We start from the raw sequence: 26,761 nt of genomic DNA, 5'->3' as shown, positions 1-26,761 counted from the left end.
GATACCCCCTTCCTCCCTTTAGCTAGTCTTTCTCCGCATCAGAGATGCTGCTGGTTGGATGAGATGAGAGAGGAAGATAACCTAGTGCTTACTGGCATGAGAGGAGAGAGGATGGCATGTGGGCTCCAATTTCTTTTTACTTTTTTCCTAAGACTTACATGTGGGCCTGTCTATTTTTTCATATTGTGGAATGCCATGTAAGCGACACATCACATGGAAGATTAAGTCAAAGTGCTAAATGGATGCCGTGAAGGACGAAAACACCATCAAAACCATCCAAGGAGGTAATTTAAACCGGTTTTAACGATTGAGGGAGACTATATCCTATTTTACGCTAAGGGACAGGAACCAAACTTGCCCATAGTTCAGGGAAGCAAAATGGACTTTCTCCAATTTGGATTTGCTAGAGCAGGAGCCATGGTATGGCATGTAATTGGGCTAGGCCCAACTATTCTAGAGAATCAATATCCTGCAACTGGGAGTTCAGGAGTCAGGACTGCTTGTCTGGAGCCTGGAGGAGAGGAAAAAAGATAAATATAATCCAAGCTTGGCTACGCAACGTTGATTGACAGTTGCCTAATTCCCGTTGATATTATGCTGTCAGATTTGAGTTGAGCTTTATCAGCAGTTTCAGTTTGACAAATCCTTCTTATGCCTTGTCTAGTTCCCACACAAATTTTACACCATATCACATTAAATATAGGCTAAAAAATAACTAATTCAGAGATTGCGACTAATTTACGAGACGAATGTTTTAAGCCTAATTGCTCCATGATTTGACAATGTGGTGCTACAGTAAACATTTACTAATGACGAATTAATTAGGCTTAATAAATTCGTCTCGCAGTTTACTGACGGATTCTGTAATTAGTTTTTTATTTGTGCTCGGACACCTCATGCGACACCCTATATAATATCGAATGTGACACGCTAAAACTTTACGCGCGGGATCAAAACATCCCTAAAGCAATTGAAACTTGTTAAAAAAGTCTTGAAAATGAGCAGTGCAAGTGAACCAACCTGGAACAGTTAGCTACACGGTGATTATTATCGTAGCTGGGCCAACCGCCAACCTGGCCCAGCCTGCTCGGCCTTCGCCAACGTCTAGACAGACTGCCGAGACTCCAGAACAGCTGGACTGCAGTAGTCATCGATGCCCCCATCATGCTAGATAGATTCAGCATCCAAGGCAGATCCTCCGTCCCCGCTGGAAATGTCGTGGCGCGGCGGTCGCTTCCTCGATGTAAAATCACCGGTTCCCTGCTCCGCCCCTGGGCTCCTGCCGTTTTCTCGGCGCGCGACCAACTAGAGCAGGTACAATAAAGATTCATCCGTCGGCGGTAGTGTATCCATATTGGCTCATATGCGTGCTGCGCTAGAGGAGAGAAGGACAGTGAGAGAACGTTAGCGGGCGACTAAATAAGCGCTAGGCTGCACGTGAACTCCAAGACGCTGGGCCCACAGGTGCAGCGCAAGGAGACTGTTTGCTGCATCCCTACTACCATAAACTGATGATAGATGGGCCCATTTATATTAAAATAATACGTAACTAGCTAGGTGGCCCGCGCAATTGCGCGGCTAGCATCCAAACAAAATCATATATTTTTTAGGTATGATTTTACTTAAAATTTATTAAATAGCTATCTTATTGTATTAAGACTAAGATCAAACCTTATCATCCCCGTGTTTCTAATTATATAGTTTTTAAAAGTCACATCAGGTGCTACCCCTTATGTCATCTTTTTTTTATTTGCTTGCTCGATCTACCACTATTTAACGTGGCGCCTCCTTTTAAGGCTGTCTTAATAATATAACAAGATGGGTGGCCCGCGTAATTGCGCGGCTAGCACCCATACAAAATTATATATTTTTATATGATTTTACTTAAAATTTATTAAATAATTATCTTGTTGTCTTAAGAGTTTGAAAGACCAAACCTTATCATTTCCGTGTTTCTAATTTTATAATTTTGATAAGTTACATCAGTTGCTACTCATTACTTTTGTCATATCCTTCTTTAGTTGCTTGTTCGATCTATAACGGTTTCTATTCATTCTCTTTAGAACCTTTTAAAATTGGATATTATATTATTTAGAGTTTATTGTACAGTTAGGTTTCATTTTTATAATTTTTAGAAATCTCGTCGAATGCTGCCATTATAAAAATCAAACATAATTATCATTTTGTTTTTTTACTTTCTAGAAGTTCCGCTAAAATGTCAGCGACTTTGTCATTATACTCCAATACAGCTCACCCGCTGCCTTACTTCTTTATTGTCATTGAGATTTTAAAATCAAACATGATTATCATTCGTGTTTATCTTTTTTACTTTTCAAAAGCCCAAACCTTTTAAAATTGGATCTTATAGTTTTTATAATTTATTGTCTCGTTGGATTTTCTTTTTTATAATTTTTAGAAATCTCGTCAAACGCTGCCACAGTACTCTTCTACGACCCGCCCGCCGTTTGTTCTTTATTGTCATTGGTATGGTAAAAACGAATATAATTATCGTTGGAATTTATTTTTTACTTTCTAAAAGTCCCACCAACCATAGGCGGCTCTTCCATTGTACTCCTGTACAACCCGCCCGCTGTCTCTCATTTTTATTGTCATTGAGATTTTAAAAATCAAATATGATTATCATTGGGTTTTACTTTCTATAAGTCCCGCCAACCACCTTGACCGGTTGCTTTACGACATGCCCGTCATCATTCTATTTGGTGCTTTATTAATAGTTTTTAGATGTCCTATCAACCGCCACCACTCTAATCATTTATAGACCTATTACTTAATTAATCTCGTCATGTGTTTTAGATGGTCTTTTCTTCCAATAGTCCTTATTTCTTATCACTAATTTTAGTTATTTATAAATTGTATTCCTAGTTGAAATCTTTTTTCTTTTTCTAATTTTAGATTTTTTTTTCAAATTTTAATTAATACCGTATAGTGTTCTTTTAATATTTTTATTTTTTATTTCTGAATTTCAGTTGTGTCAAAATTGTATTCCTACTTGAACTCTCTTTTAATTTTTCTAGTTTTGGATATTATTTTATTTTTATTCTGAATTTTAATTAATCTCGTATTGGGTTCTTATATGGATTTTTCTTTTAATATTTCTTATTTTTAATTTCTACTTGAACTCTTCTTTTTGTTGTGCTAATTTTGGATTTTATTTTTATTTTTATTCTGAATGTTAATTAATCTCGTATTGGATTCTTATATGGACTCTTTTTTCAATATTTCTTATTTTTAACTCCGAATTTCAGCTATTTTCAAATTGTATTCCTACTTGGATTCTCCTTTTCTTTTTATTCGATTAATGTGGGAATTTCTAGCTCTCATAGCGAACGTGGTGTCTTCTTTCAAAGCTGTTTTAATAATATAATAGATAGATAGATAGATAGATGTGCATAGTATTAGAGCCTAGCTATTGTACCACATATCTCTTAATTCGTATGAAGATGATGTGGAAGAAGTTAGAGGCAGAAGCGGGCGGTCCTATTAAACCTGCTCTTAATTACCCCGGGACAGCTCGGCTCCGGTCCGTCGCTCCCAACCAGCGTGTCCCACTCTCCCACTCCCACCCCACTAGCGAGATGCCGAGCGGCTGGGAGAGCACGGGTGGTTTCCCTCTACGTCGCGTACTCACGTGGCGTCCTCCGGGCCACGGAGCCGCGCGCATGTTTGCCCCCACCGAATTTTATTGGGAAAAAAGGATTACCAGTTGCAGCGATACCCAGCTGGGCCTTCGTCCGCACGACCGCGCGCACAGTGTGCGTGTCTATTCTTCTCCAAGATTGCTGGGGAGTGGGGAGGGCGCCCTGCTCGTGCTAAGGAAAAAAAATAAAAGAAAAACCACATCACACGTTCGGTGCAGTTCCGTGTCAAAGCGGAAGTGCAACCGTGCGAGTGAGGATAATCATGTGAGTCAGACACACTGCTATCCTATCTGTACGGGACTGTCTTGCTTTCCCTTTCGAGGTCTCTCGCCTTCCGACGGCCCCAAGCAACCAACTCCAAGCCAAACAAACCTGTTCTTTTCGATCGCTTCGTTTCGTTTCGTTTCCTTCTTGTTTTTTTGATTAAAGATAGGCAATAATTTCGCCTAAATATTTTGATAGGGCAAATCTCCATCATACACGTCGAACAATTGTACTGTTGGAGTTTTTCTTCCCTTCCTATTGGCTATTTGGTTAGCTCTTCCTGGGGGCAGGGGAGGGTGCGCCATTTCTGGCTGGAGCTTGCTGTGTTCTATGGTCACCTGGCCCTTGCGATCAGCAGCTCGGCGCTTGGCTGCTGCCGCCGCCGCCGCACGCGCAGCTCCAGCTTCGGTCGCTCACTCGCCACCACCTGCGCCGATGCCTCCTCAGCCATGTCCACCTGAAGACGCAGCGCTCCAGCACTTGCGGCGCGCCACCGGACACGACGACGGCGTCCCTGCCGCCGGCGAGCAGCCGCCGTCTCGTCGTCCAATCCATCGGTGAGCTATAGTTCAAAGTTTTTGCTTTCAAGCTGCAGTGAGACACCAGCTTGAGTGCTTGATCGCTCGTATCTTTTGGATTGCCCAGTTTTGAGTTTTCCACGCGCCCACGCAGCGCAACTCGATAGTCATGCGGCCCATGCCTCTAATGGGCCCCAGCACATGGGCCCACGACAACCACTCCCACTCTCCAAGTATCGAGGAATCCAACGGCCAGGATCCTCCCACCGCATCCCAAACGGACGGACGAGATGTTTCCCCCACGTGAACCTTTACGCGGCCGCTTCCAGTTAATCATCGAAGTTTCCGCCCCCCACCAGCTTAATTTATCATTTTTCTAAAAAAGAAAATCGCTGCCTCGACCTCGGTTTCTCCGTCGCATCGCCGTCGTGCTCGCTGCCTCGCTCTACCCCGTAAATCCCCCCCGGCCGTTGCCGCGCGAAGCTTTTCCCTCCCACAAATGCCCGAGACCCCGACCACGACGACCACCACCCGCGCGAGCACCGGGACATCCTCACATGGCTCCTAGTCTGCTCCGCCCCGCCTTCCCGTGCCTCAACCTCGCGCCCCCCACCGCCGACGGCCCCGGCCGGAGCCGCTCCGCTGTGACGGTGAGCTCGCCGACCCGCCCGCCCATTTTCTTGGCTCTGCGGCTTTTCGTGATTCATTTTGTTGATTCGTGGCTTCTGTGGGGGTGCGTCAGATCGGTGGTTCGAGGCCGCTCAGCGTTTCCCTGCGTGTGGGAGGATCTAGCCGGTAAGCCCAGGATCGATCCAACCCATAATTTTTACGGCCTTTTGGGACGACTGATTGGATCATGGAACTATCCGTCTTATTTGATCGGTTTTTGGTCCCTTTTCCTATTCATGAACCACCAGCGGTCTCCCGCGAATCTCTGATCTAGTGCGCTAGTTAGATGTTTGAAGAATTGTCTGAACTAATTGGGTGGATCTGCTAGGCCGTTTTGTTTGGCCAGCGTGCTTGCTTGATGTTTTTTTGTTAATTTATATAGCCGCTTTCTCTGTGCCCGTGGCTCAATGTTGATGGCTCTGCTATTCCAGCTTCCGGGGTGGATGTGATGTTGTGGTTGAGGAAAGGAGATTCTAGTTCGGGAATTATATATCTCAGATGAACTGGGTAAAACAAGGCATAATTTTGCAGTGGGGTATCCTTCCAATTTTACCATGCATTTGTGATACTTAGGATGGGTTTGAGCATGTAAACTCTTCTAATTGGATCTTTGTGCCTTCAGAACTTTTTAGTCCTGTAAATAAATCATTTATCTCCTCCTTTATTAATGAAAAAGAGGCAGTCCTCCTGCCCTCTTATTCGAAAAAAAAAGAACTTTGTAATGTCCCCTTATTTAATTTAATTTGTCTGAAGAACAAAATAATGAATACTCTGTTGCTGTATTGTAATTTGTACCAGTAAGATGAATTTCTCATCTGCAGGAGGGACTTTCCGTGTACCACAATGGCCTCAAGAGATCATTCTGGCTTGACTCGACAGCTTTTAGATTTTCAACATGGTACAGTAGATGAGATAGATGGGGAACATGATCCATTCATGGAGTTGAAAGCAAGGTTCATGGACTTCAAGCACAGGAATTGTGTGTAAGTGGATCATGCATCATTGTCATCTATCTAACTTTTTTTGTTTACTGAGTTTGTTGTGTTTGTGACTTATAGGGATAATATTTCTAACTATCAAAATCTTGCTCAGCAGCAAACACCAAAGGTGAATGACTATGGTGCTGTTGCAAATTTCTTTAATATTAACATTACTGAGTTCTTTGGGATTGCTCATTTCCTTTTTCTGGTGTGCAGTTCATGGTGGTTGCTTGTGCTGATTCTAGGGTATGTCCTTCAAGTGTTTTGGGGTTTCAGCCCGGGGAAGCATTTACTGTCCGTAATATAGCAAATTTGGTACCACCATATCAGGTAGTTCAAGTTTAGACAAATGAATTATTATTTCCAATATAAGTTTTACCATGCAAGTTTTGACAGTAAACAATGCTATTATGCCAGCATGGTGCTTCAGAGACTAGCGCTGCACTGGAGTTCGCTGTCAACACACTAGAGGCAAGAATATTTTGTGATATAGTATTGAAGATTATATTTGAACGTTTTCTATTTTTATCAACTCTAGTGACATGAGCATATACAATGAATTCTGAATCACCCAATGACATTCGTTTATTCAGGTAGAGAATGTATTAGTGGTAGGTCACAGCCGTTGTGGTGGTATCCAAGCACTAATGAGTATGAAAAGTAAGCAAGATGATTCGCAATCTAGGTAAAGTTCTTCCCATCTTTTGCATTACGTATCCTTTTATTTTTCTTTTACATCATGCATATATGGTGTTTGTTTCTTGAACAGAAGCTTTATCAGAGATTGGGTGTCAATTGCAAAGAGTGCAAGGTTAAGTACGGAAGCAGCAGCTGGAAATTTGAATTTTGAATTACAGTGCAAACATTGTGAAAAGGTGATTTTGATTTTCTTAGTTTGATGGATAATTGTTACTACCTCAGTTCATTTTTACTACTTTATATCCTAGAATATGTGCTTTAATTTTGTCGTTAGAAATATCTTCATAACTAGTTCAATGCCCATGCTTTGCTATGGGAACAGAAAAACAGCAAGAATGTTTAAACTGCATCTGAAATAATGATGTTATAATAATTTTTAAATCACTGGGAAACTAAATTTTCTGGTGTATATTAGTAAGATTGAAAGTAAAAGTACAAAACACATTGTTCTATAGATAGTAAGTCAGTGAACATTTACCTAGTTGGGTTCATGGGTTGCTTAGGGAATGGACAAAAGTCCCCACCTACTCACTATTTGGGGTCCTACATGACAGTGGTTGATGGCAATGGCAGACTCACCACCACCACTACCATCTTTCATAATAGTATATATAGAGTATAGATATAGATATTGTAATTCCATTATTATATCTGAACGTAAAGTTATTAGAAGCAATTGCCAAAGTCACATCTTGAAGACTGAAAAAGAAAAGAATATTATGTAGAAAACTAAAGAACGGAGATAGTAGAAACCTTGATTTTTCAGGGGAAAAAACATGCATTTGGTAGTGCAGTTTGTTGCTTCAATGATCTTTACTAGTTCAAAGAGATGTCAAAGTTTCAAGGGGTAAACTCGTTACTGATAGCAGGCTTCTTCTTGGTTCAGTTTATGTATTCAAGTTTCTGGAATAGATTTAGCATACTTCAACACATGCTAAATAACACTGATTTCCTGTGTTTGATTTCTTGAAATGTTTGGTAAAGTTTAGTGCATGCAATAGCTGAACATTGAATTTTGTATAGCTCTTATTGCTGATTTAAAATGAAGCTACCGTAATATCTGACATGAATGAAATATTTTGTTGCAGGAATCAATTAATAGCTCACTGTTGAACTTGTTAACATACCCTTGGATAGAGAAAAGGGTGAATGAAGGAACTTTGAGCCTTCATGGGGGCTATTACAATTTTATTGATTGCACATTCGAGAAGTGGAAATTAGTATACCGCCAAGGGTTGGAAGGTGGAAGCAAGTATGCCATAAAGAATAGGACTACCTGGTCTTGATCAAGAGGCATTGCTTACTTGGGTAAATTTCACTCTGCCCCCTGCAGTTTAGCATGGTTTTGCTTTGCCACTGTGCTGTCCATTTTCATTGCACTTTGCTCCATTGTGGTATTGACATTCTGCAAGAACGAGTCCCAGTATCAAGTCACTGTTACGGTGTTGTTGGTACCATTGATTAACATAACACTTGACGGCCATACTTGGTCATGTTGTATGTTATCAGCTTCACAGAGGTACATGTGGCACTTTAACAGTTATTTGATACAGTGACTAGGCTGCAGTTGAGCGAAACCACAATGGAGTGAAGTGCAACAGAAATGAACATTATGGCAGCAAAGTGAAAGTTTGTCAAACTGCCGGGGACAAAGTGAATTTTGTCCAAATATCCCTGTATTATTTTCTGCTTAGAAGCATCATATTAATTCAATAAGCTGCAAACTCATATTCATACCAAAAACATGTACGATCTTGCCACATTTGGCAAATTATTGTGTTGTATCATTTATCGTGTAATTGCAAAAATAAGATAGAGCTTTGTAATCTGGTGTGCCGGGCAGCTGCTGTATCAATATAATAATTCTCAAATAGTTGAAACAATGTTGTGTTTAAAGTTCAATCTTTACTGTTCTTTTGTCGTAGTCACTACAACCGAAATATTTTGGTTCATTCGGAAGTTTGGGGTATGTATTAAGACCAGATGAGACACTGGTTTCAATGCCTTATATTTTGGGATGGAGGTGCAGAGGGAGTAGTTTTAATATTTGTTTCAATGCTTTATATTTTGGGATGGAGGTACACAGAGGGAGTAGTTTAATTAAGCAGTAGTACTCCAGTTTTGATAAGTTTGGTCCAGTGCAGTAGTTTTGATTATACTTCATGACGAGGTTTGAGCAGTATGGACTTCAATGCTGCCATGCAATCTGCCAGTATCTATAGTGAACCCCTTGTCATTCAGCAATTGAGATCCTTTGCAGTACTGCTCACTGACATGTGGGCCCGAGGGGCTGTGGGGCCCGCATGTCAGTGAGCAGTACTGTAGACGATGTCATTCAAAGGGGCTGTGGGGCTCACATGTCAGTGAGTAGTACTGCAGACGATGTCATTCAGACCGTGCAGCAGTGAGTACAAAATGTAAAATAAGGCCTTAAAATTAGAAAACAAAAGCCTTACAATGGGATTTTGAGTCCTCTTTACTATGAAATTGTTGATTGATTCTGTTAATTGTTGTAGGCTTATTACTGTTGCGAACAATCGGACAGCGGGCGGATTTAATACAGATATCACAAATTGTTATTAGCATCATGAAGAGGATTAGACCTTGTAATCTTGTTGGGTTCATTTTTCTTTTGTCTGTTTTTTTCCCTCGAATATGATACTAACTAATCATGAATTATTAGTACTAATGGTAGATTTGGGGCCTTAAATTTTAGAGGCCCTGAACCCATGCACAGTTTGCACATGTGCCTATACGGCCCGTGTATTTGCTATATGAGTATCTCGATTTGGTGAGGTCTCTAGTTAATTCTCTACTCTCAAGATTAAGGCCTTGTTTAGTTGGGACAAATTTTTAAGTTTGGTTGTCACATAGAATATACTGACACATATTTGAAGTATTAAACGTAGTCGATCTAATTACAAAACACATATTGATATATCTCATGTTAGTCTATCGTGTCATTTTATAATTTTTTTTCTTCAAAAAGAACTATTTAGGTGATGTAAAAAAAATAACCTCGAGAGAATGAAAACACTGATAGTTGCAATATCTAATGGATGGAAAAAAACATGAACTACATGTTCAATTTAGGGGATTGCATTTTCCACAGTTTTCCTTCCTCTTCCTTCCTATTTCTCTAGTCAGATCACTTCAAGAGCCCTAATCAAGTAGGGACGTATTTGGTTTTAGTTGCCAAACTTTGCCATGCCAAATAGTGTCTAGTGCAGTATCGTAACTATGACTTACTGACTTGTCCACTCTTACGTATGGAATTGTGACAATGTACGTAAGGGAACCAAACATGCCCTAGGCGAAATCCGCGGAGAAGCGGCGCTGCTTGTAGCTCTCCACGGCGAGCAGCTCCTCCTGACTCATGATCACGGCGCGAAGCGCGGCCTGCAGCGCCGGCAGCTGGGACGCCCCGTTGCTGCCTCCTCCTGCCGCCGCCGTCCGCGCGACGTCGAGCTCCAGGACGCTCCGGGTCCTCCCGCCGACGGTGGCGATCTCCGCGCGCACCGCCCTCGCGCTGACGGACCTCTCCGCGTCGCCCAGCTCCGACATGAGCCCCGGGCGGTCGGCGCAGCACACCGACGCCTTCACGCGCCTCGCGGCCTGCCTCTCCCCGGCGTCGCAGCTGCACCCCTCCACCTCCACCTCCTCCTCCTCTACGACGACCTCGTCGCCTTCCCCCGGGACGACGGCCTCGCTGCCCGCCGCCTCGCTGCGCAGCTTCCGCACGTACCGCACCACCTCCCCGAGCAACGCCGCCTTGTCCATCTGTTGCAACCACGTACGTACGGTGGTGACATGCATGCATGAGACTATGAGAGTACGAGACGATCGAGCTCACGCGCACCCGGGACGCCGAGGGGACGAGGCCGCGCAGTGTGTCGAGGTGAGCATTGATGCGCTCCCGCCGCTTCCGCTGCGCCTCGCTGTGGCTCCTTCTCGCCCTGGTCCACCGCGGCGCGGCCGCCAAGCACTCGACGTCCAACCCGAGCTCCGCGTCGTCGCCGCTCCGTGCAGCCACCATCTCCACGAATGGCTAGCGTATTATGTGTCTCTGTCCCACAGCTCGATCGGTTCGAAGAGAAGATATAGGCGGGACAGGAAGCCGATCGTTGCAACGCGCAGGTAGCCACGTACTGGTGGGCACGCATTGCACTGTTAGAGCAGGTACAATAGCAGACTATAAGCTAGCTATAAGCATATTTTAAATAGATAAAGAAAGAGAGAGAAGAGCAGGGGGCTATATATCTGTAGACAGCTACAGCATGGACTTCAAGACGTAATGTGTATATAACAGGTGGGACCAGCTATTAATAGTATATTAAGCAACTATTGTATGAATTGACTATTAAATTGGCTATAGATGAATGGATTTGCTATACTACATTTAACAGGGGTGAAAACTTTCAAATTTTAAGCCGTCTAATATGCTTTGAGATTTGTGCTAGTGAGCGAAAACGGTTTAAAAAATTAAAAAGCGTGCAGTAGGGATCAAACCCAACACCTCCAACTTGGAGGTTTGTTCACCTAACCAGTTGCCCCATCGTGCTTTATTGAGTTACACTTGAGTTACATATTAATTATATATAGTAGTTATAATGTAATTACATAGTAGTTATATTTGAAAGTTTTTCATCCCAAAAACTGTCAACAGTTATATAGCTACTCCTATGATGAATTGGAGTCAGTAGTGAGCTATACTATTAAACTTGCTCTTATAAACAAACGGGCACGTCGGAGGCCGCCGGCGCCGGTGGCGACACGGCTTTTTATTGCGTAGGCAACTAGGGCAGGTCTGGCTGCGGTGGGCATTGGCGTTTCGACCTGTGTCGCGGTCGATCGAGAGGAGAAATCACCCGTGTGTGGTCCTCGCCTTTTGGCGGCTATTCACCAATCACCGCACAACCGATCAAACTTCAAACGTCGCAGTTTCTGCCGGAGCGAGGGGAGTAACGTAACGTTGAACCGGTGGATGCATGTGCACATGTGTACTGCACTTTTCTCGCACGTAAATTGTCGGACGGGTGCAGTGAAAAAGCGTCGGCGAACGCAACTCCGGCGGGCTACATTTACAGCAATATGGCCGGCACGCCGATATGCCATGTCTCCTTGCTCTGTAACAAACGGGCACACGCCTTTAGGTTACAAGGCAACAATTAAGCAGGCGAGCAAAGAGAGTACAGCGAAGGCGAAAAAGGCTGCGACGAGTACACACCGGTGCTATGCATGATGATCGATAGGCAGAGAGAGAGAGAGAGACAGGGTTGTAACTTGCAATTGCAAGTAGCATCCATCATAGATTCATACTTAGATTTATAGGAGTAGTACCACAGTATCGAAGTACTACTACTTACCAATCAGTAGCAGTTCGAGTACTGAACGGTGAGCTGGTTTTTCTCGGGTTGATGGAAATTATGTGCATTGGCATCGTTTCTCCGTTCAAGGATTCGGGAGTGTGGTACTCTGGAGTCGATCTGGTCCTCAATCCCTTTGTAGATCCAGGACCTCAGGAGCTGTCGACGAGCGCGCGATGCAGCAGAAAACAGAGGCGTATGTACCGCAGCAAACATGGCGTATGTACCTGTAATCCTGCATGCATTCCTGCTGCCGTCTTCAATGTCGTGCTGCAAAATTGATGGATTCTCTCAGGAGGGGCTGCATCCTGTAAAATCACAGACTGGCAGGCCTATTCCTAAATAGAGAACTTTTATGGTACAATTATCCTGTTGGAACCGATTCACTCGGCTCTTCTAATAACTTATCTCTCTATACTATTACTCTATATCTCACACAGACACAAGAAAGAAATTAAGGGAGAAAGAGAACACGAGCATACACATGGGACTACATCTTGTTTTCTCAGGAACCATGCCACTCATTTTTATTCCTCTATCAAGTGTCACTACTACAAAAAGGTTTCATCCGGCACCAATATTAGCAACCAACACCTTTAAGGAAAATAGAACCGGCACCTTTAGCATTGCTCGAGCCAAAAAAAAAAAGAAAGAGCCGGCTCGAATTCGAGCCGAACTCACCAACCAACCACACGTCACTGTCGTTGTCATCCTCCCTTGAACCCATCCCTACTCCCCTTCCTCTCGGATTCGAGATCAAAACCAACAGCAAACTAGTATATGCATGGTACAAAGAATAAGAACTCAACAAGTTTGGGACAAGAACTCAACAAAATTAGGACTAGAACTTAACAAGAACTCATGAACTCAAAAAGAAAAATACTAAATAACTCAAGCCGCCACCTCACCTGCGCCACCGGTGTCCTTCTCCACCCCTGCCGCCGTCGCCGCATGGGCATGGCGCAGCCGCCGCCGCTGCCGAGGTGCGCCGCAACTGCCTCCGCCAGGCAGCCGCCAGCGTGGGAGCTCGCCGACTCCCAACTGCCTCCACCACATGCTCCCCTCTCGCCGGATCTGGCAGACGGGAGCCCGCCGCCTCCCTTCTCGCCGGATCCACGGAGGGGAGGGCACGGCCGCTACCGCTGGCCGCCTCCGCCCGTGGGGTGCCCGCCGCCTCCCCTCCCGCCGGATCTGGCGGAGGGGAGGGCACGGCCACCGCCGCCGCTGCCGTTTTCGCTGGGCAGGCACCACGAGAGAGAGAGAGAGAGGGGAGAGACGGGCGAGCTGAGAGACGAGAAAGAGACGCTAGATGGATAAGTCAGAGAACGATTGAGTGGATAAGGACGCGCGGTGGGTGTGGTTCTGATAGGCTCGGCTCAAAGCTATAAGTGTCCTTTTTTTTTAAAGGTACCTATAATATATTATAAGTGCTGGTTCTTTTAAAAAACCGGTACCTATAGTATATGTGCCGGTTTTTTCACTAGAACCGGCACCTATAGTGTTTTAAGGTGTCGGTTCTATGTTTTTCCGTAGTAGGAATATGGGAAAAGCTCTATAGGTGCTGGTTTTAAATGAATCGACACCTATAAGCCATTCTTTATGAGGGTTTTTTTAAGTAGTGTGTACTTATATACACAAACCGAACTGCACAAACTGAATGCATTCTCTAGACAAAACTTGAGCATGCGCTGCATGGATATACATGCAGCTCACACGACTAACAACCTAACTAACTACACTAATTAATCTTGCATGCACACACTAATTCAAGGCATGCAAGCTAACAACCTGATCTAGCCATGCATACACGAACATCCTCACAATGTGTTAATGCACACAATTCTACATGCTAATAAACACACAAATAACAAGATTATTTCCAACAAGATCTGCTTCCGGTTCCAGCACATTGAGTAATGATGGTTAAGCAGTTAGTTTCTGTTGTATGATTATAACCGTTAGGACATGTACAACGGTGTTTAATAATGGTCTATTTCCATTATCATGCAAGTAAATTTGGACGTGGAAGAGACAGGGGAGGAAAGGGAAACGTAATTGCTACATATGACAATGCTTAGAGTCGACTCTTAGTATTTATTAGAGGAAATTTTGTTGCATGAGGGTGAATAAAAGGAAAGAAGAGTAATAAAAAGTTATTTTAGTGTATTAGTGGTTAAGAGGTTTTGTTGTCTCGACTATTAGAGGAGGATAGTCTCTAAGTGATACTACATCCGTCCTAAATTAATTGTGTAATTCTAAGTTGTTTAGCATATATTAAGACTTGAGAAAAAAAAACTATAATACCACTTATTAAATGGTTTATAGGTAACAGTGGAGAGTAGTTGAGGGTAAAATAGGGAGAGATTTGGATGAGAAGTGATTAATGGGATCATTAGTACTCTATTGTGATAATTATTTTGGGGACAAATTTAAATCCTAGAAATACAATTATTATGGGACAGAAGTAGTACGTATTAACTAAAAGGCCATATCGAATTCTATATTTGTACACACCCTTATAGAGGTGTGTGTGGGAATAACCAAGCCCGATTGGCAAAGGATCTTTCAAATTTAACTTCCCAAATATCCAAGAGTTTATTTGGTTAATCACTATAAGAAAGGGATTGAAGGGAATTGAGAGGGAATTAATCTTCAAAATTTCTCCAATCTTCATGGGAGGTATTAACCGAACAAACCCAAACAAAATTTTTCTATAGACATCTTGGTTTGTAGGAAGAGATAGGAAGTATTTTATTTGATTGTATTTCTATGGTCCAATTTTAAATTAAAAAAAGCAAAGGAGTTAGATCAATTGGAAATTTCCTTCAATTCATTTTTTCTATGGTGTGACCAAAGGACTACTCTGCCCATTGGTGCGAATCCTCGCTAGCCATACCTATCTTGATAGGCTGCCTCTTGCCGACTGACATTGCTCCCAAGGCCTCTTTCAACTCCGAGGGACACTACTATGCTCATGGTGTCGACAGGTGGGGCGGCTTTCGCCTCCCCGCTGTTGGGGGTGAGGCCATCTTGCTGACTTGTTTGGATTGGCTAGGTGTTTGGAAATCGGAACCGCTCCATCATGCTGACTTAGCTTGGCAAGGATAACTCGACGCTCGATTTTCTCTCTATGGAGTAAGTGGTTTGAAACCCGAATTGGCTAATCATCTTTGGAAGTTAGAATTGTAGTTTGAAGGTAGTACTATGAGGTTGCGGTTGTGGCAACCATGGAAGCAGAAGTGGCGATCTGCAACTCATAGAGCTTGCTTTTCCAACCTTCCTCAGTTGCATAGTGGATGTCATCAATGCAAGTCAATAAAGTGTGTTGACATGAAATTGAACTGTTATGTCAAGGGAGACGAGCTTGGCAATGATGACCTACAACATGTTTATTTCTTTTCCTTTTTGACTAAGCACAGGCATTAGTTGTGAAGTGACTATTGAGAAGCTTTGGATTAGTGGTGGCTACATGGAGATAGTGGCATGCGACCGTGGTGGTGACAGCTGTGGAGGCAAGAGCAGTGAGCTCCTTTTTACGACACTTGCCTTTCTGACTTTCCTTGGTTACATAGCAGCTGACTTCAAGTCAACGAGATGTGTTGAGGTGAGGTTGGAGCTGTTGCGTTATGAGATACAATAAGTTTTGTTTTGGTGAGCGGAGGCATCAATCGTGAAGTGGCCGCTGGGAGGCTTTGGTTTCAAGGTAGCTAGATGGAGATAGTGCCATGAGGCAAGACAAGAGCGACGGTTTTGTTCATTCAAGCTGCCTTATCTCTCTATAAATTTGGTGGTCATAAAGTCGGACCAAGAGCACATATGGTGAGGTGTTGAGTTTGGTTGTCGTGCTTTTTTGGATGCGGTTGTTTAGGTTGGTTGTGTGTCTGTTGTAGTTGTGATTTTTTGCTAGTTTTTTTTCCTAATTAACTTTGCAGTGCAAGGTTTATTCTTATTTCTCCTTAAAATAAGATACTCTTTATACAAATTTACAGTTGATTGTCATTTTCTTCTAAAAAATGCTTCTTTTTGTAACATATGTGTTTTTTTTGCTCATTGGGATGAGAGTGGCATACCAATTCAATTCACGTGTAACGTTCTTTTATTGTGTTTTTCATGGTAAGGACTCCTTTGGAACACAATATTAGGAAAACACATAAACGAAAAAAAAGTATAGATCCTACAGGAAATAAAAACACATGAATATGGTAGAAGATGTGTTTGTCTGCTCCATAAGGAAAAAAAAAGGGATTTTGAATCGAATAATTCATTAGAATAGACAAAAGAGGAGAAATAAAGTGGCATGTTGCCTTGGATTTATCGAAGGGATGCAAAACATATGAGCTTTGTTTAAGTGTTTAGAATCCTCAAAAACGTGAAGGAATGGAAGACACCGGATAGGAATTTTCAAATCCATTCCTACCATCCAAAGGACTTTATAAAATATTACCACAAGATTTCAAGTCCTTTGAAATTGCTTTAAAAAAATTCCATTTTCCAGTGATGGGAAAGCACATGAATAGGAAAAACATAAGTATAGGATACAAATGCATGTGCAAAACAAAGAATTGAAAAATATAGAAAAAAAAAACAAAGTGAGTTGTTTGGAAGTCATGAATTGATCAAAGTGTAGTACTCAAAGGACTGAAGTGTACCCAATGGTGTCATTGTTCCGAATGTGTTTAATTCATGATCACTTAGCTATGTAGCTTGCTTTGTCATGGACTTATCAAAGGATTGAAAAAAGAGCCCTCGATCGATGTTTAAATTCCTATGGAATTGATAGCGAAGAGAAATCAATCCTTTGTTTTTCCTATACCAATTCCTTTGATCGAAAGGAGTGGGCAATGGCATTTTAGATGTGAAATCGTATGTTTTTCCTAAAAACAATCCTTCAATCAAAATGAGGCCTAAAACGGGGGGATTAAGCTACCAGGGAAACTTCAACATGTTCTCGATCTTGCAGACTCTGCTCAGTTAAGATCTGGATGCTCAGGTAGACTTCCAACACTACATCAGATTTATGAGACCTACCTTAGACCATGCGAGTAATCAGCCCAACGGAGTACACAGGCAGCACAAACATTGCAATGATGCTTAATAGAAGGATTTACCATGGAGGCATGGATGGACACAGGCAGCACAAACATACAAGGATAAACTGATGAATCATCAACATGCTTGTTGCCCTCTATCATATATTCACATTCACCAGATTTGCTAACAGTGACCACATGGCAAGTCAACTAAATAAACAGCAGAAATTCAGCCCAAAATTAGAACAACAGGGATGAAATGCCTTGGTTCAAAGGAAAAAGGTGTTTGGGTTCACCCAAACAGCAGTAATCATCGCAACTATGAGAAAAGTACGGATAAAGTGCCCAGATTCAAAGAAAACAATAATAAAAGTATTCATTGCATGATCAAATAATAAGGATATCAAAGAGAAATGTTGTGGCGCTTGAAAATTAGCCTGAGCATAAATGACTGGGAAAATAAAACTCTCATTCATTGCTGCAAGTCTGCAATCCTATGCAGAGAAGAGCTTATAGTAGCATCAAATTTCAAAATTTACAATGCACGGTACTAAAATCGCTATCTCCTAATAATCTTAGATCAGAACAGCTAGCTCAACTGAAGTCAATGAAATTAGACAACATACAGCAGCTAACTGCATCTAAAGCATGAGAGCAGCAAGGTAGTACAACCCAGCAACTGAGCAAGACTGCCTGAAAAACTAAGTTTCTATCACCATTGCAGTGCTTCTCAATGTAGGATCCTGTCAACCACGAATTAGCATTCAACCTACAGATAAACGTTTCAGTCGATGACAATGATAGCAGGATCAAACGAATAACCCAACAAACCCATCTGATCTATGATCATACCAATCACCTTCATTGGTATCACTCACAAATTCTTCTTGTTCTTGCTGCCTTTGGGACGGCCTCGCTTCTTCGCTCCCACCTTCACTCTCACGGGTTTCGCTGGTTTCGGCGCAGATTGCACCTCCACGGCAGCACTAACCGGCGCCCCATTCTCAGCACCAGCCACACCATCAGCTTCCGCACCACCAGTGGTTCCAAGCCAAGGTGTATTCGGCTGATCTGTTCCATGCTGCTGCGAACTGATCAGTTTCTCGAAGCCAGGACAGCCAGGAAAACCAACAGGGAAGAACCCCCAGGTGCAGTAGTACATGTCAGTACCCGGCACAATGGGTGGTGGCTCCGCCATTTCCTCGGCTACAAATGGCTGGCGGCAGCTAGGGCACAACACCTTCCGCGCCTCATAGAGGCGGTCGTACTGGTGAATGTGGCAGCAGGACATGCACACTGTCCAGAACGTGGGCGAAGGCGGCGCGACAGGCTCAATCGGCGGCGCCGCTGCAGCGGCGGGTGGCTGTGGAGCCACCCGCTGCGGTGGAGTTGACTGGGCCGCTGCTCTCGGTGGAGTTGATTGGGGAGGCGCCCTTGGTGGAGTTGGCAGGGGAGCCGCCCTCGGTGGAGTTGGCTGTGGCGGAGGCTGCGGCGGCGGCTGTTGCATCGGAGCTGGAGGATGGTACGCGCGAGCTGCCGCCGCCGCCGCCGCCGCCGCGGCTGCGGCGGCGGCGGCGTCGAGTTCAGCATCCAGGGCGGATTTAAGTATCGGATCGGAGAGGAAGGCCCATGAATCGGCCACGAGGCGGGCGGCCTCGGCGAAGGAGAGCGAGCAGGGGCGGTCGGGGTGGGAGCGATTGAGGAGGAAGGAGAGGCGACGGTACTGCGCGTGGATGGCGTCGGGGCGGCGGGAGGCCGGGGTGGAGGGATCGAGGCCGAGGACGGCGTAGGGATCTGGATGACCGTTGGGGATGCGGCAGCGCTGCGCGGCGAGGAGGACGTCGGCGGCGGCGAGGAGGTCGTTGGCGCCCGGGACGTGGGGGTCGGTGCCGAGCGCCTGGGAGACGAACTCCTTGCATCCCTCCAGGTCGCGCGCCACCAGGAGCTTCTCCGCCACCCGCATCCACTGCTCCGCCTGCCCCCGCGCGGCGGCGGCCGGATCCATCGGCGGCGAGCGGAGGGGGGAGGAGGAGGAGGTGACGACTGGCGAGTGTGGATGTGGACTTGGGGGATTCGGGGGATGGATTTGGTGTGCCGCAGCTTGGGGTGCGTATAGCGAATAAGCGGTGTTCCCCCCAAACGCGTGGTATTTGGGCTTTGACCCGTGTGGGCCAATTAGGCCTTGTTTGTATGGGCCTCAATCCTAGCCTATAAAGAGGAGAGGGAAAGTGGAGGAAAGAAGTTTTCTTTTGTTTTCTTATGACTTCTGTACAACTTTTATGTTTTCAAGTAAAAGCGGGGCGTGATGCCTCTTGTTTTAAAAAGTAGATGAAGAAGGAGAGGTGGTAACTTACATGTGCGTTTCACATGTTTTAAATATTCTTTCCTGACTAGAATATCATGTTAGCTAAAACAGCCATCCATAATACTGCTATGGGACCTGGTTTGGACGGTTTTGTTAAGATTCTTGATATTACGGTTTAAGGGATGTTAATTAAACTTGACGTAAACATGAGGGATGACAAGTGGACTTACTCCAACGTGTATGGGCCGGGATTTTGGCCCATATACTGACACACCTGAACAGCCCGGGATTTCGGCCTGTCCTAACGAGTACGTATTGGGAGGTCACTTGGGCCTCATCTATCCATGTGTCGTATACATGGCCCAAATTTAGCCCAAATATGCTGGTACAGTCTGGTCTTGCCATGGGCCAAATGTTCATCATGTACAGGATTCAACTCATTATCAGAGAAAGCTAAATCAGTAAATCCGCTTTAAAAAAAAAGCAGATAGGGAGGAAGCTCAATTCGTAACCAGGCAAGTGAAGACGAGTAGTCATCCAGAGCCATGAGGTAAATTGACAACCAGCAAGGACTAGAGGGTACGATAGCAAGCTGGAACAATTGTGCTGCATATGTCTGCATCCAAACAACAGTACAGCGAAGCATCAGAAACATGTTGCTGGCACTGGCAAACAAGTTCAGATCTTGTAAGCTTTTACATCATTTTTTTTAATGTATGGAAGGTGTTTTTGTTTTTAGGTATATAAGTGGATTATCCAACTTTTCTCATCAGCTTAAGTTTTTATTGAACTAACTATTGACCTATACAACTAGTGCTCCCATCAGATGGCCTAATCAGCCAAAAAAAAAACCAAATTTTGAATTTTCAAGCTTAATTTTGAGATTGATTTTGAGATATTTTCAACGTAGTTTCTTTTTCAATATTGGCTTTTAAGTCACCAAGAACACATTTATAAAAGTTTCACCTACAGAATTCATTTTTATTTCCTAATAAGCCGTTTTGGCTTATTAGGAAATAAGCTAAACGATTGGGACCTAAAAGTTTTGACATCTCTTACTTGCAACATCTAGAAAATTGCTGCATCTCTTTTTTTTATATATAGAAAATAGGATTGAAATCTATCCTCTACGTTTAAACCGGATCTACACGACCAAGTGTTGCATGTCTTACTCGCAACATCTAAAAGAGTTCACCTGCTGGAACAACCTGATGAACCCAGATCATACAGGTGGTCCAACATGGACTGCACTACCCTGTAGGTCTGGTCACCGATCTAAGAAAGATGTACTGAACAACTTATTGCAGGACCAAACGCTGTTCAAGAGAGATGCATGGATCAGCAATTCATGCTACAGTTGCCGGAGATGATCTGGTGCTGCAGATTATTGATAGCTAACTCTTCCAGCACTTCTCATACGACTACTATTAGGCACTAGCTACTTTATGCACAGAGTAAATTGTTCTTCAGCAAAAGTATCCTTTTTTCCCTACTGGATCTTCTAAGGATGTGTTTGAGAGAAGAGAAAAAAAGAAGATTGAGAAGTTACGTAAAAGAGATGAACCATTAGCATCTGATTAATTAAGTATTAATTATTTAAAACTTGAAAAATGTATTAATATGAGAAATATATTAATATGATTTTTAAGTAACTTTCTTTAAAAGCTTTTTAAAAAAGATGTATCATTTAAGAAAGTATGCGCATAGAAAACAAGAAACTTTTTATCTTTATCCACTACCGACAAAAGTAGCCTTAAGACAGCCCAAAAAACAACAGTGGGGCGATCAATTCGTGAACTATTGTTTGGTTGCGCTTATTGAGTGTGAGAGATTTTCGAGAAGTATAGTGACGATTCTGTCATAACTGTCCCTGAAGTGTCAAAATCAGCTTGAAATTAATTATATAGTTTCCATCAAATATTTTGTAATACTTTGTTTTTGGAGAAAGAGAGGTCAGGCCTACTCCCGTTTCTATTATCAACGAAATACAGTGTAATATCCTATATTGGACTTACAATGATGTTGGTATAGTGGATGAGAGACTGATTTTAATTTGTATATGAAGTGAGAATAACTGTGTATCCGAGCCAATTTTACTACACCCGCCGTTGACTGTTTAATATCATCATCACAAGCTCATCGATTGACACCAAGCACGAGGATGGCCAGATCAGTAGCTCTGCCCGCTTTGTAGAAAAGAATCGAAATCTTGGATTCACCTATTGGGGATGCGACGTGTTGGTTGATTTTATCGACTAATGATTAATAAGATTAGGAAAAGGATTTTTATCCTTTCCTAACAAGAAACCAATAAAGAGATAAATCTGCTTTTGCGTGATTGGTAAAAAAATGGATTCAAATCCTAATTAGAGATAACCCCTGAGCTTGATACACGCTAATTTTCTCTACACAAACCCTAAACCTAATCACCCGATCGAGTGTGCACCGGAAGGGTTTAATGAGGAAGTCTTGAGGTTGTGCAGGTGAAAGCCGTCGACCAGAACAGAGAACGAATAGAATCGGAAAGAGGAAACAGAGGAGAAAATCAAAGCAAGAAAACGAAATCAATAAGTGGCTTTAATGGCTTTATCCTTAAGTCAGTAGATCAATTTATTTTCCGCATAAGCAGAAGGTGGTCATGTTTAGGCTAAGACTTAAAGAAATATGTAGATTAAACTCCAACATGACAATTTTCACGGTGAAATTGGCAAATGGCGGCTCAATAGATGCAAATAGACTAGCAAAATACACCGAATAGGCTGCAATGCGTGAACGGTGGTGGATGCCATCTTCAACACCGGGGGTGCCAAAGAAACCCCTGAACATGCTTTCTTATTTTAGTTGCATGGGAACTATGTTGTGAGAGGCAAAAATCTTCAGTAACATAGCAAAGAACCCTTTCAAGCTCAGTAACGACAAAAAAAAAAGAGGCGCAAAGCACAAAACATAGCGGGAGTGGTGTACCTAGTTGAACTAACTCTCCCTAAGAACTTGTTCGTTTAATCCTACCTACAACGGGATTGAGATATCACCAGCGATATGAGCAGCTCATTTTAGAATGCATTGTTTAGAATGCTAGATAAGATTATCAGATTGGGAACTGTGCTAATGCGCAGATGGCCAGAGCGCGGTCATGTGTGCACGCCCCCCCGCGTTCGACTCCACCTAGAGTCGACACATATCTTCCTCTCTTAATTCCATTGATACCAAAGCCCCTCCTTTGATATCCAACTTTTTTTAATTGTCGAATTGTAATTACAAAACTACATTATGCCACTTTTTATCTCATACCAAAATTATCTTTTTATCCTTCCTACCTAAATACTTATATCAATACTTAAATACCTTACGAGGTGAGCATATCTCAGTTGGTTAGATTTCTTGCGATGGAACCAGTCTATCTAGATTCTAAGTCTTAGGCTTGACACTTAGTGGTTGGCGATGTATCCATCAATAACGAGACGACCGTGGTGACTTCATCTATCTCAAAATATGCTGATCCTTTTTCCGAATGTGCTCATAGAAATAGGATATGTGTATGTGCGTTCATACGGGTGAGTGTGTGTTATGAATACCCGTGTTTATATTGTGTCTTAAAAAATATTTAAATATCTTTTACATGGTATTTTTCATTATTGATATTTAGAATTTTACCCTTTTTAAATGGCATCCTAAAACATCTCATAAATAATAAGTTTCAAGATTCTCCGTTCTGTCAATACGACAGACAAAATTCTTACCTCTTTAATTTTTTTTTAAGAAAAACATGCAGTGGAAGGTGCCGTCCAATTTATACAATATTGACGAGGACGATGATGTCTTTCAATTTGTGCTTCTTGGATGGTACTAAATTACCTAACTCAAATCTCTGCAATTTAACCAACTTTGTCATGGAGTCATAGCATTTGGTTACTATGTTAAATTAGTACTACCCTTATAATAGATGACGTCGTTAACTGTTAGACACATATTTAATCATTCGTCTTATTAAAAAATAATTTAATTATTATTTATTTTGTTGTGAGTTATTTTAGCACTAAAAGTATTGTAAGCATAATTTATATCTTATACATTTACATAATTTTTTAAATAAAACGAATGATCGAATATGTGTTTAAAAGTTACCAGTGTCATCTATTAAAAACATAAAAGATATTAGTATTATACACAACTACATGTGATGTTTTCCTCTCCTATGGAATTCCCTATAGTCCGAATTATATCGAACAGTCAATGTGGAGATGGGACGTACTGTTTGAAGATTATGAACACTGTACCTACCAGCTTGCACATGCATCACTTAAAGAGCAACTATTATGGTACGGTGCATGCCCATATCCCAATCCGCATCTTATAACACTATTATTTCCCACCTTTGTAAGAAAATACCGATTACAGCCATAACACATGAAAGAACTAAAACTCATCATGTTAAAGTATAATTTTGAAAAGGGAAGACATTTTTTGGGTATATGAAAATTAAGAAAGTTAATTACTCTAGTGCAATAACCTGCATACTACCAATTCGACCACCAGGCATATACAAAATTAACTGTCTAACTGAAAAGATAATACAGATTAATTAACTGAATTATGCATACTTTCTATTTCCACCATTACGTTGAACCTGTCTGCACACACACAAGAGTGTATTCACAAGAGAAAGGCAAAGTAGTATATATGTATTTCGATTTAGGTGAAGTATATATACTAACTTCGATATCATTTCATCCTCACTAGGAAAATGCTCAGCTCCGGCGCGCTGCCGTCGCCGGGGCTGTCGCCGCCGACGCCGCCCTCGTTGGGGTTGATCATGTAGAACGCCTCGGAGTCCTTGGACCCGACGACGCGCTCGACGCGGGCGCGGACGTAGGTGAGCTCGCCGTCGGGGCCCGCGGGGACGCCGCCCTCCTTCTCGGGCGCGGCCGGCAGCACGCCGGCGCCCATGGAGACGCCGCGCAGGAGGCGCAGCACGTGGCGCTCGTCGTCGGAGGCCTCCTTCCGGCGGATGGAGTAGCCGGCCTTGCGGCCGTTGCAGTAGACGGCCCAGACGTACTCCTCCACGAGCCGGCGGCGCGCGCTGCGGGTGTCGCTCTCCAGCGCCAGCTTCACCACCCCGGAGGAGATCTCCTTGTGCAGCGCGCTGGTCAGCATGGGGAGCTCGATGAGGAACACCGGCGGCGCGCGCGTGTCCTCGTGGATGGCGAGGCTCACGCGGCCGCGCCGGTGCCCGAACAGCGTCACTGTCGTCGCGTGGTCGGCCAGGAGCGCCCTGTTGTGCCGGCCGAGCAGCGCCACCATCTTGCACCCGGACGTCAGCATGGGCATGAGCTTGAACATCTTAAAGATCCCTCCACCACCACCACCTCCTCCGCCGTCCGAGGCCTTCGTCCGGCGGCCATTGGTGGACGGCCGGAGCAGCGACCGGAGAGTGGGGCCGTCGACGAAGGACGGCATTGGACGGAGTAGGTGCAGCTAGCTGGCTAGTGAAGTAGTGATTCTTTTCTCCTACGCAAAGCGGGTTGCCTGCCTCTCGCGTGGATATATAGTCAGCCATCTATCCATACACGACGGGAGCTAGCGAGTGATCGAGCTGGAAAATGAGAAGTTGGGTGGCCGTTGTTGTGGTGGTGGTGTATTGCGTTTTGTGTGTAGCAGTGTAGCTTCATCGTCGTAACTCTCGTACATGCCCATCGTTTGCCTGTTTGGGTCGATTTCGATCGTCAGTTGGATTGTCTGAGTCTGAGTGTGACCATGACTGTGGAGCATCGACTCTGACATAGTAGGAGATCCGTGGGTTGATCGTACATCTGTCTGAATGATATATATTCTCTCCGTTTTAAAATATAAATATTTTTAGTTTACTTAGTAAATATTAAGGTTAAGAAAAGAAAAAAGGTTCTTTTTCAGTTATATGAGTGATCAAATTTTGAGTTTTGAATTGCTTGAATTCTCCTCTCAAGCATCTGCTTGGCTGAAAATGTATGGATTATCGTGCATTAAAATCAATGCCCTCAGAATTGCTTATATATTCATACAAATTTGAAATCTAGGTATACTTATATTTTAAATCAGACAAAGCAGTTTTAAAAAGATTCTCTTTCGATCATCTCAGTGATCAAATTTTGAGTTTTAAATTGCTTAAACTACACTTCCAAACTTATGATTGGCCGAAAATGCATGGATTTCGTGCATCGAAATCAGTGTCCCCAAAAATATTTAATTATGGTACAAAATTTAAATCATAGAAATGCTAATATTTTAGAGTGGAGGGAGTAGTTATATCAGATCATCAGTTAGATTAGTTTTCATCTTGCACTGGATCAATTGTTACAAAAGGATGACGATTACGTGGATGGAATCAACCCTTTATGTAGATTGAGACTAGGACTTTGTTTGGAAGAAGATTTTTCTTGAGATATTCAACAAGCACAGGGGCAGATACAATATGGGGGCTCGAGCCTCCACTATTGGTGTGTAAACCATGAAGCCCCCACAATATCATACGTAGATAGGAGAGGGGACTGTAGCTTTGTTATAATTTGTTCATACTATACTACTGTTTCTTTTTGGATCTGCTATTGAGCACACATGGTATGAACTTGAATTTCCTTGTGTAATGAGCTTGTATTGGAAATTCATACCATACAAATATGTAGCAGAACTGATAAAGTAGCTAAGTTAATTGGTGATGACTGACGAGGCTAAATGGACTACGTACCATTGAGAACCATAATGGACCCCCACAAGGCCACAATCATGTGAACTCCATGTGTTAGACTGTTAGGTTAGTTCAATATTAAAGGATTTTTAAAAGAACTTTAGGAGGGTGCAAAAAAGGAATAGGTGACAATATTGAGGACACAAAAGCATTTTTATCTCATCATATATACCTTTATAAGAATATAGTTAGTTTTGCTTGCTTGCATATTTATACTTTTAGGTGGTGTTTGGGAAGGAGGGACTAAACTTTAGTCCTCCAGAGGAACTTATGCTTTTGTGAGAGCTCCTTAATTCTCAAACACCACCTTAGGGATAGTATTTTGTTGTTATAAGGGAATTTGTACCTATACTAGATTAGTACTCCATGTTTTTGACATAATATTTTGACATAAAGTAGTCCATTTCTATTGAGGTTTGTAATCTTCCGCTCAAACAAAAGGGAGTTTGTGATCATCAAGCGCATCTTTTGGACCATGGACGCTCGATGGGAACGATAGAGATATGATCGTTGATCGACGTAAGACGGACCACTTGGGGCGGTGCAGGAT

General features: G+C 43.0%; 4 protein-coding genes and 1 long non-coding RNA gene across 6 annotated transcripts; 1 reads left to right on the top strand and 4 right to left on the bottom strand.

Moving 5' to 3' along the window:
* The first annotated feature begins 4,014 nt into the window (after nt 1-4,014).
* On the top strand, nt 4,015-8,691 carry LOC127784880 (beta carbonic anhydrase 5, chloroplastic). Of its 2 annotated transcripts, XM_052312293.1 has the most exons (9): nt 4,566-5,091; nt 5,184-5,236; nt 5,932-6,093; nt 6,169-6,217; nt 6,307-6,420; nt 6,508-6,561; nt 6,684-6,775; nt 6,860-6,965; nt 7,878-8,691. In XM_052312293.1, the coding sequence occupies exons 1-9, from the start codon at nt 4,999-5,001 to the stop codon at nt 8,073-8,075; spliced, it is 921 nt and encodes a 306-aa protein (XP_052168253.1). In that variant the 5' UTR covers nt 4,566-4,998; the 3' UTR covers nt 8,076-8,691. The 2 variants fall into 2 exon arrangements, with proteins under 2 accessions (XP_052168252.1, XP_052168253.1); XM_052312292.1 differs by lacking the exons at nt 4,566-5,091; nt 5,184-5,236 and adding an exon at nt 4,015-4,480.
* A 1,407-nt stretch (nt 8,692-10,098) lies between these two features.
* Nucleotides 10,099-10,952, bottom strand: LOC127783802 (putative transcription factor bHLH107). Its single transcript, XM_052310962.1, has 4 exons — nt 10,939-10,952; nt 10,781-10,825; nt 10,649-10,739; nt 10,099-10,569 (listed from the first exon to the last, which is right to left on the bottom strand). The coding sequence occupies exons 1-4, from the start codon at nt 10,950-10,952 to the stop codon at nt 10,099-10,101; spliced, it is 621 nt and encodes a 206-aa protein (XP_052166922.1).
* Nucleotides 10,953-11,345: 393 nt separating this feature from the next.
* LOC127784959 (uncharacterized) lies at nt 11,346-13,477 on the bottom strand. Its single transcript, XR_008019630.1, has 3 exons — nt 13,064-13,477; nt 12,156-12,425; nt 11,346-11,915 (listed from the first exon to the last, which is right to left on the bottom strand). It is a non-coding gene; the product is annotated as an uncharacterized LOC127784959 (long non-coding RNA).
* A 4,156-nt stretch (nt 13,478-17,633) lies between these two features.
* On the bottom strand, nt 17,634-19,292 carry LOC127783878 (uncharacterized). Its single transcript, XM_052311023.1, has 2 exons — nt 18,038-19,292; nt 17,634-17,954 (listed from the first exon to the last, which is right to left on the bottom strand). Exon 1 carries the CDS (start codon nt 19,188-19,190, stop codon nt 18,060-18,062), a length of 1,131 nt encoding a protein of 376 aa, XP_052166983.1. The 5' UTR covers nt 19,191-19,292; the 3' UTR covers nt 17,634-17,954; nt 18,038-18,059.
* A 365-nt stretch (nt 19,293-19,657) lies between these two features.
* On the bottom strand, nt 19,658-25,164 carry LOC127784216 (protein MIZU-KUSSEI 1-like). Its single transcript, XM_052311403.1, has 2 exons — nt 24,206-25,164; nt 19,658-20,106 (listed from the first exon to the last, which is right to left on the bottom strand). Exon 1 carries the CDS (start codon nt 24,945-24,947, stop codon nt 24,213-24,215), a length of 735 nt encoding a protein of 244 aa, XP_052167363.1. The 5' UTR covers nt 24,948-25,164; the 3' UTR covers nt 19,658-20,106; nt 24,206-24,212.
* Nucleotides 25,165-26,761: the final 1,597 nt, after the last annotated feature.

This window comes from Oryza glaberrima, chromosome 9 (assembly GCF_000147395.1).
Source record: "Oryza glaberrima chromosome 9, OglaRS2, whole genome shotgun sequence".
In the NCBI taxonomy this organism is placed as follows: Eukaryota; Viridiplantae; Streptophyta; class Magnoliopsida; order Poales; family Poaceae; genus Oryza; species Oryza glaberrima.
The sequence above is the reverse complement of the archived record's forward strand: the minus strand, read 5'-3'. Positions and strand labels throughout refer to the sequence as shown.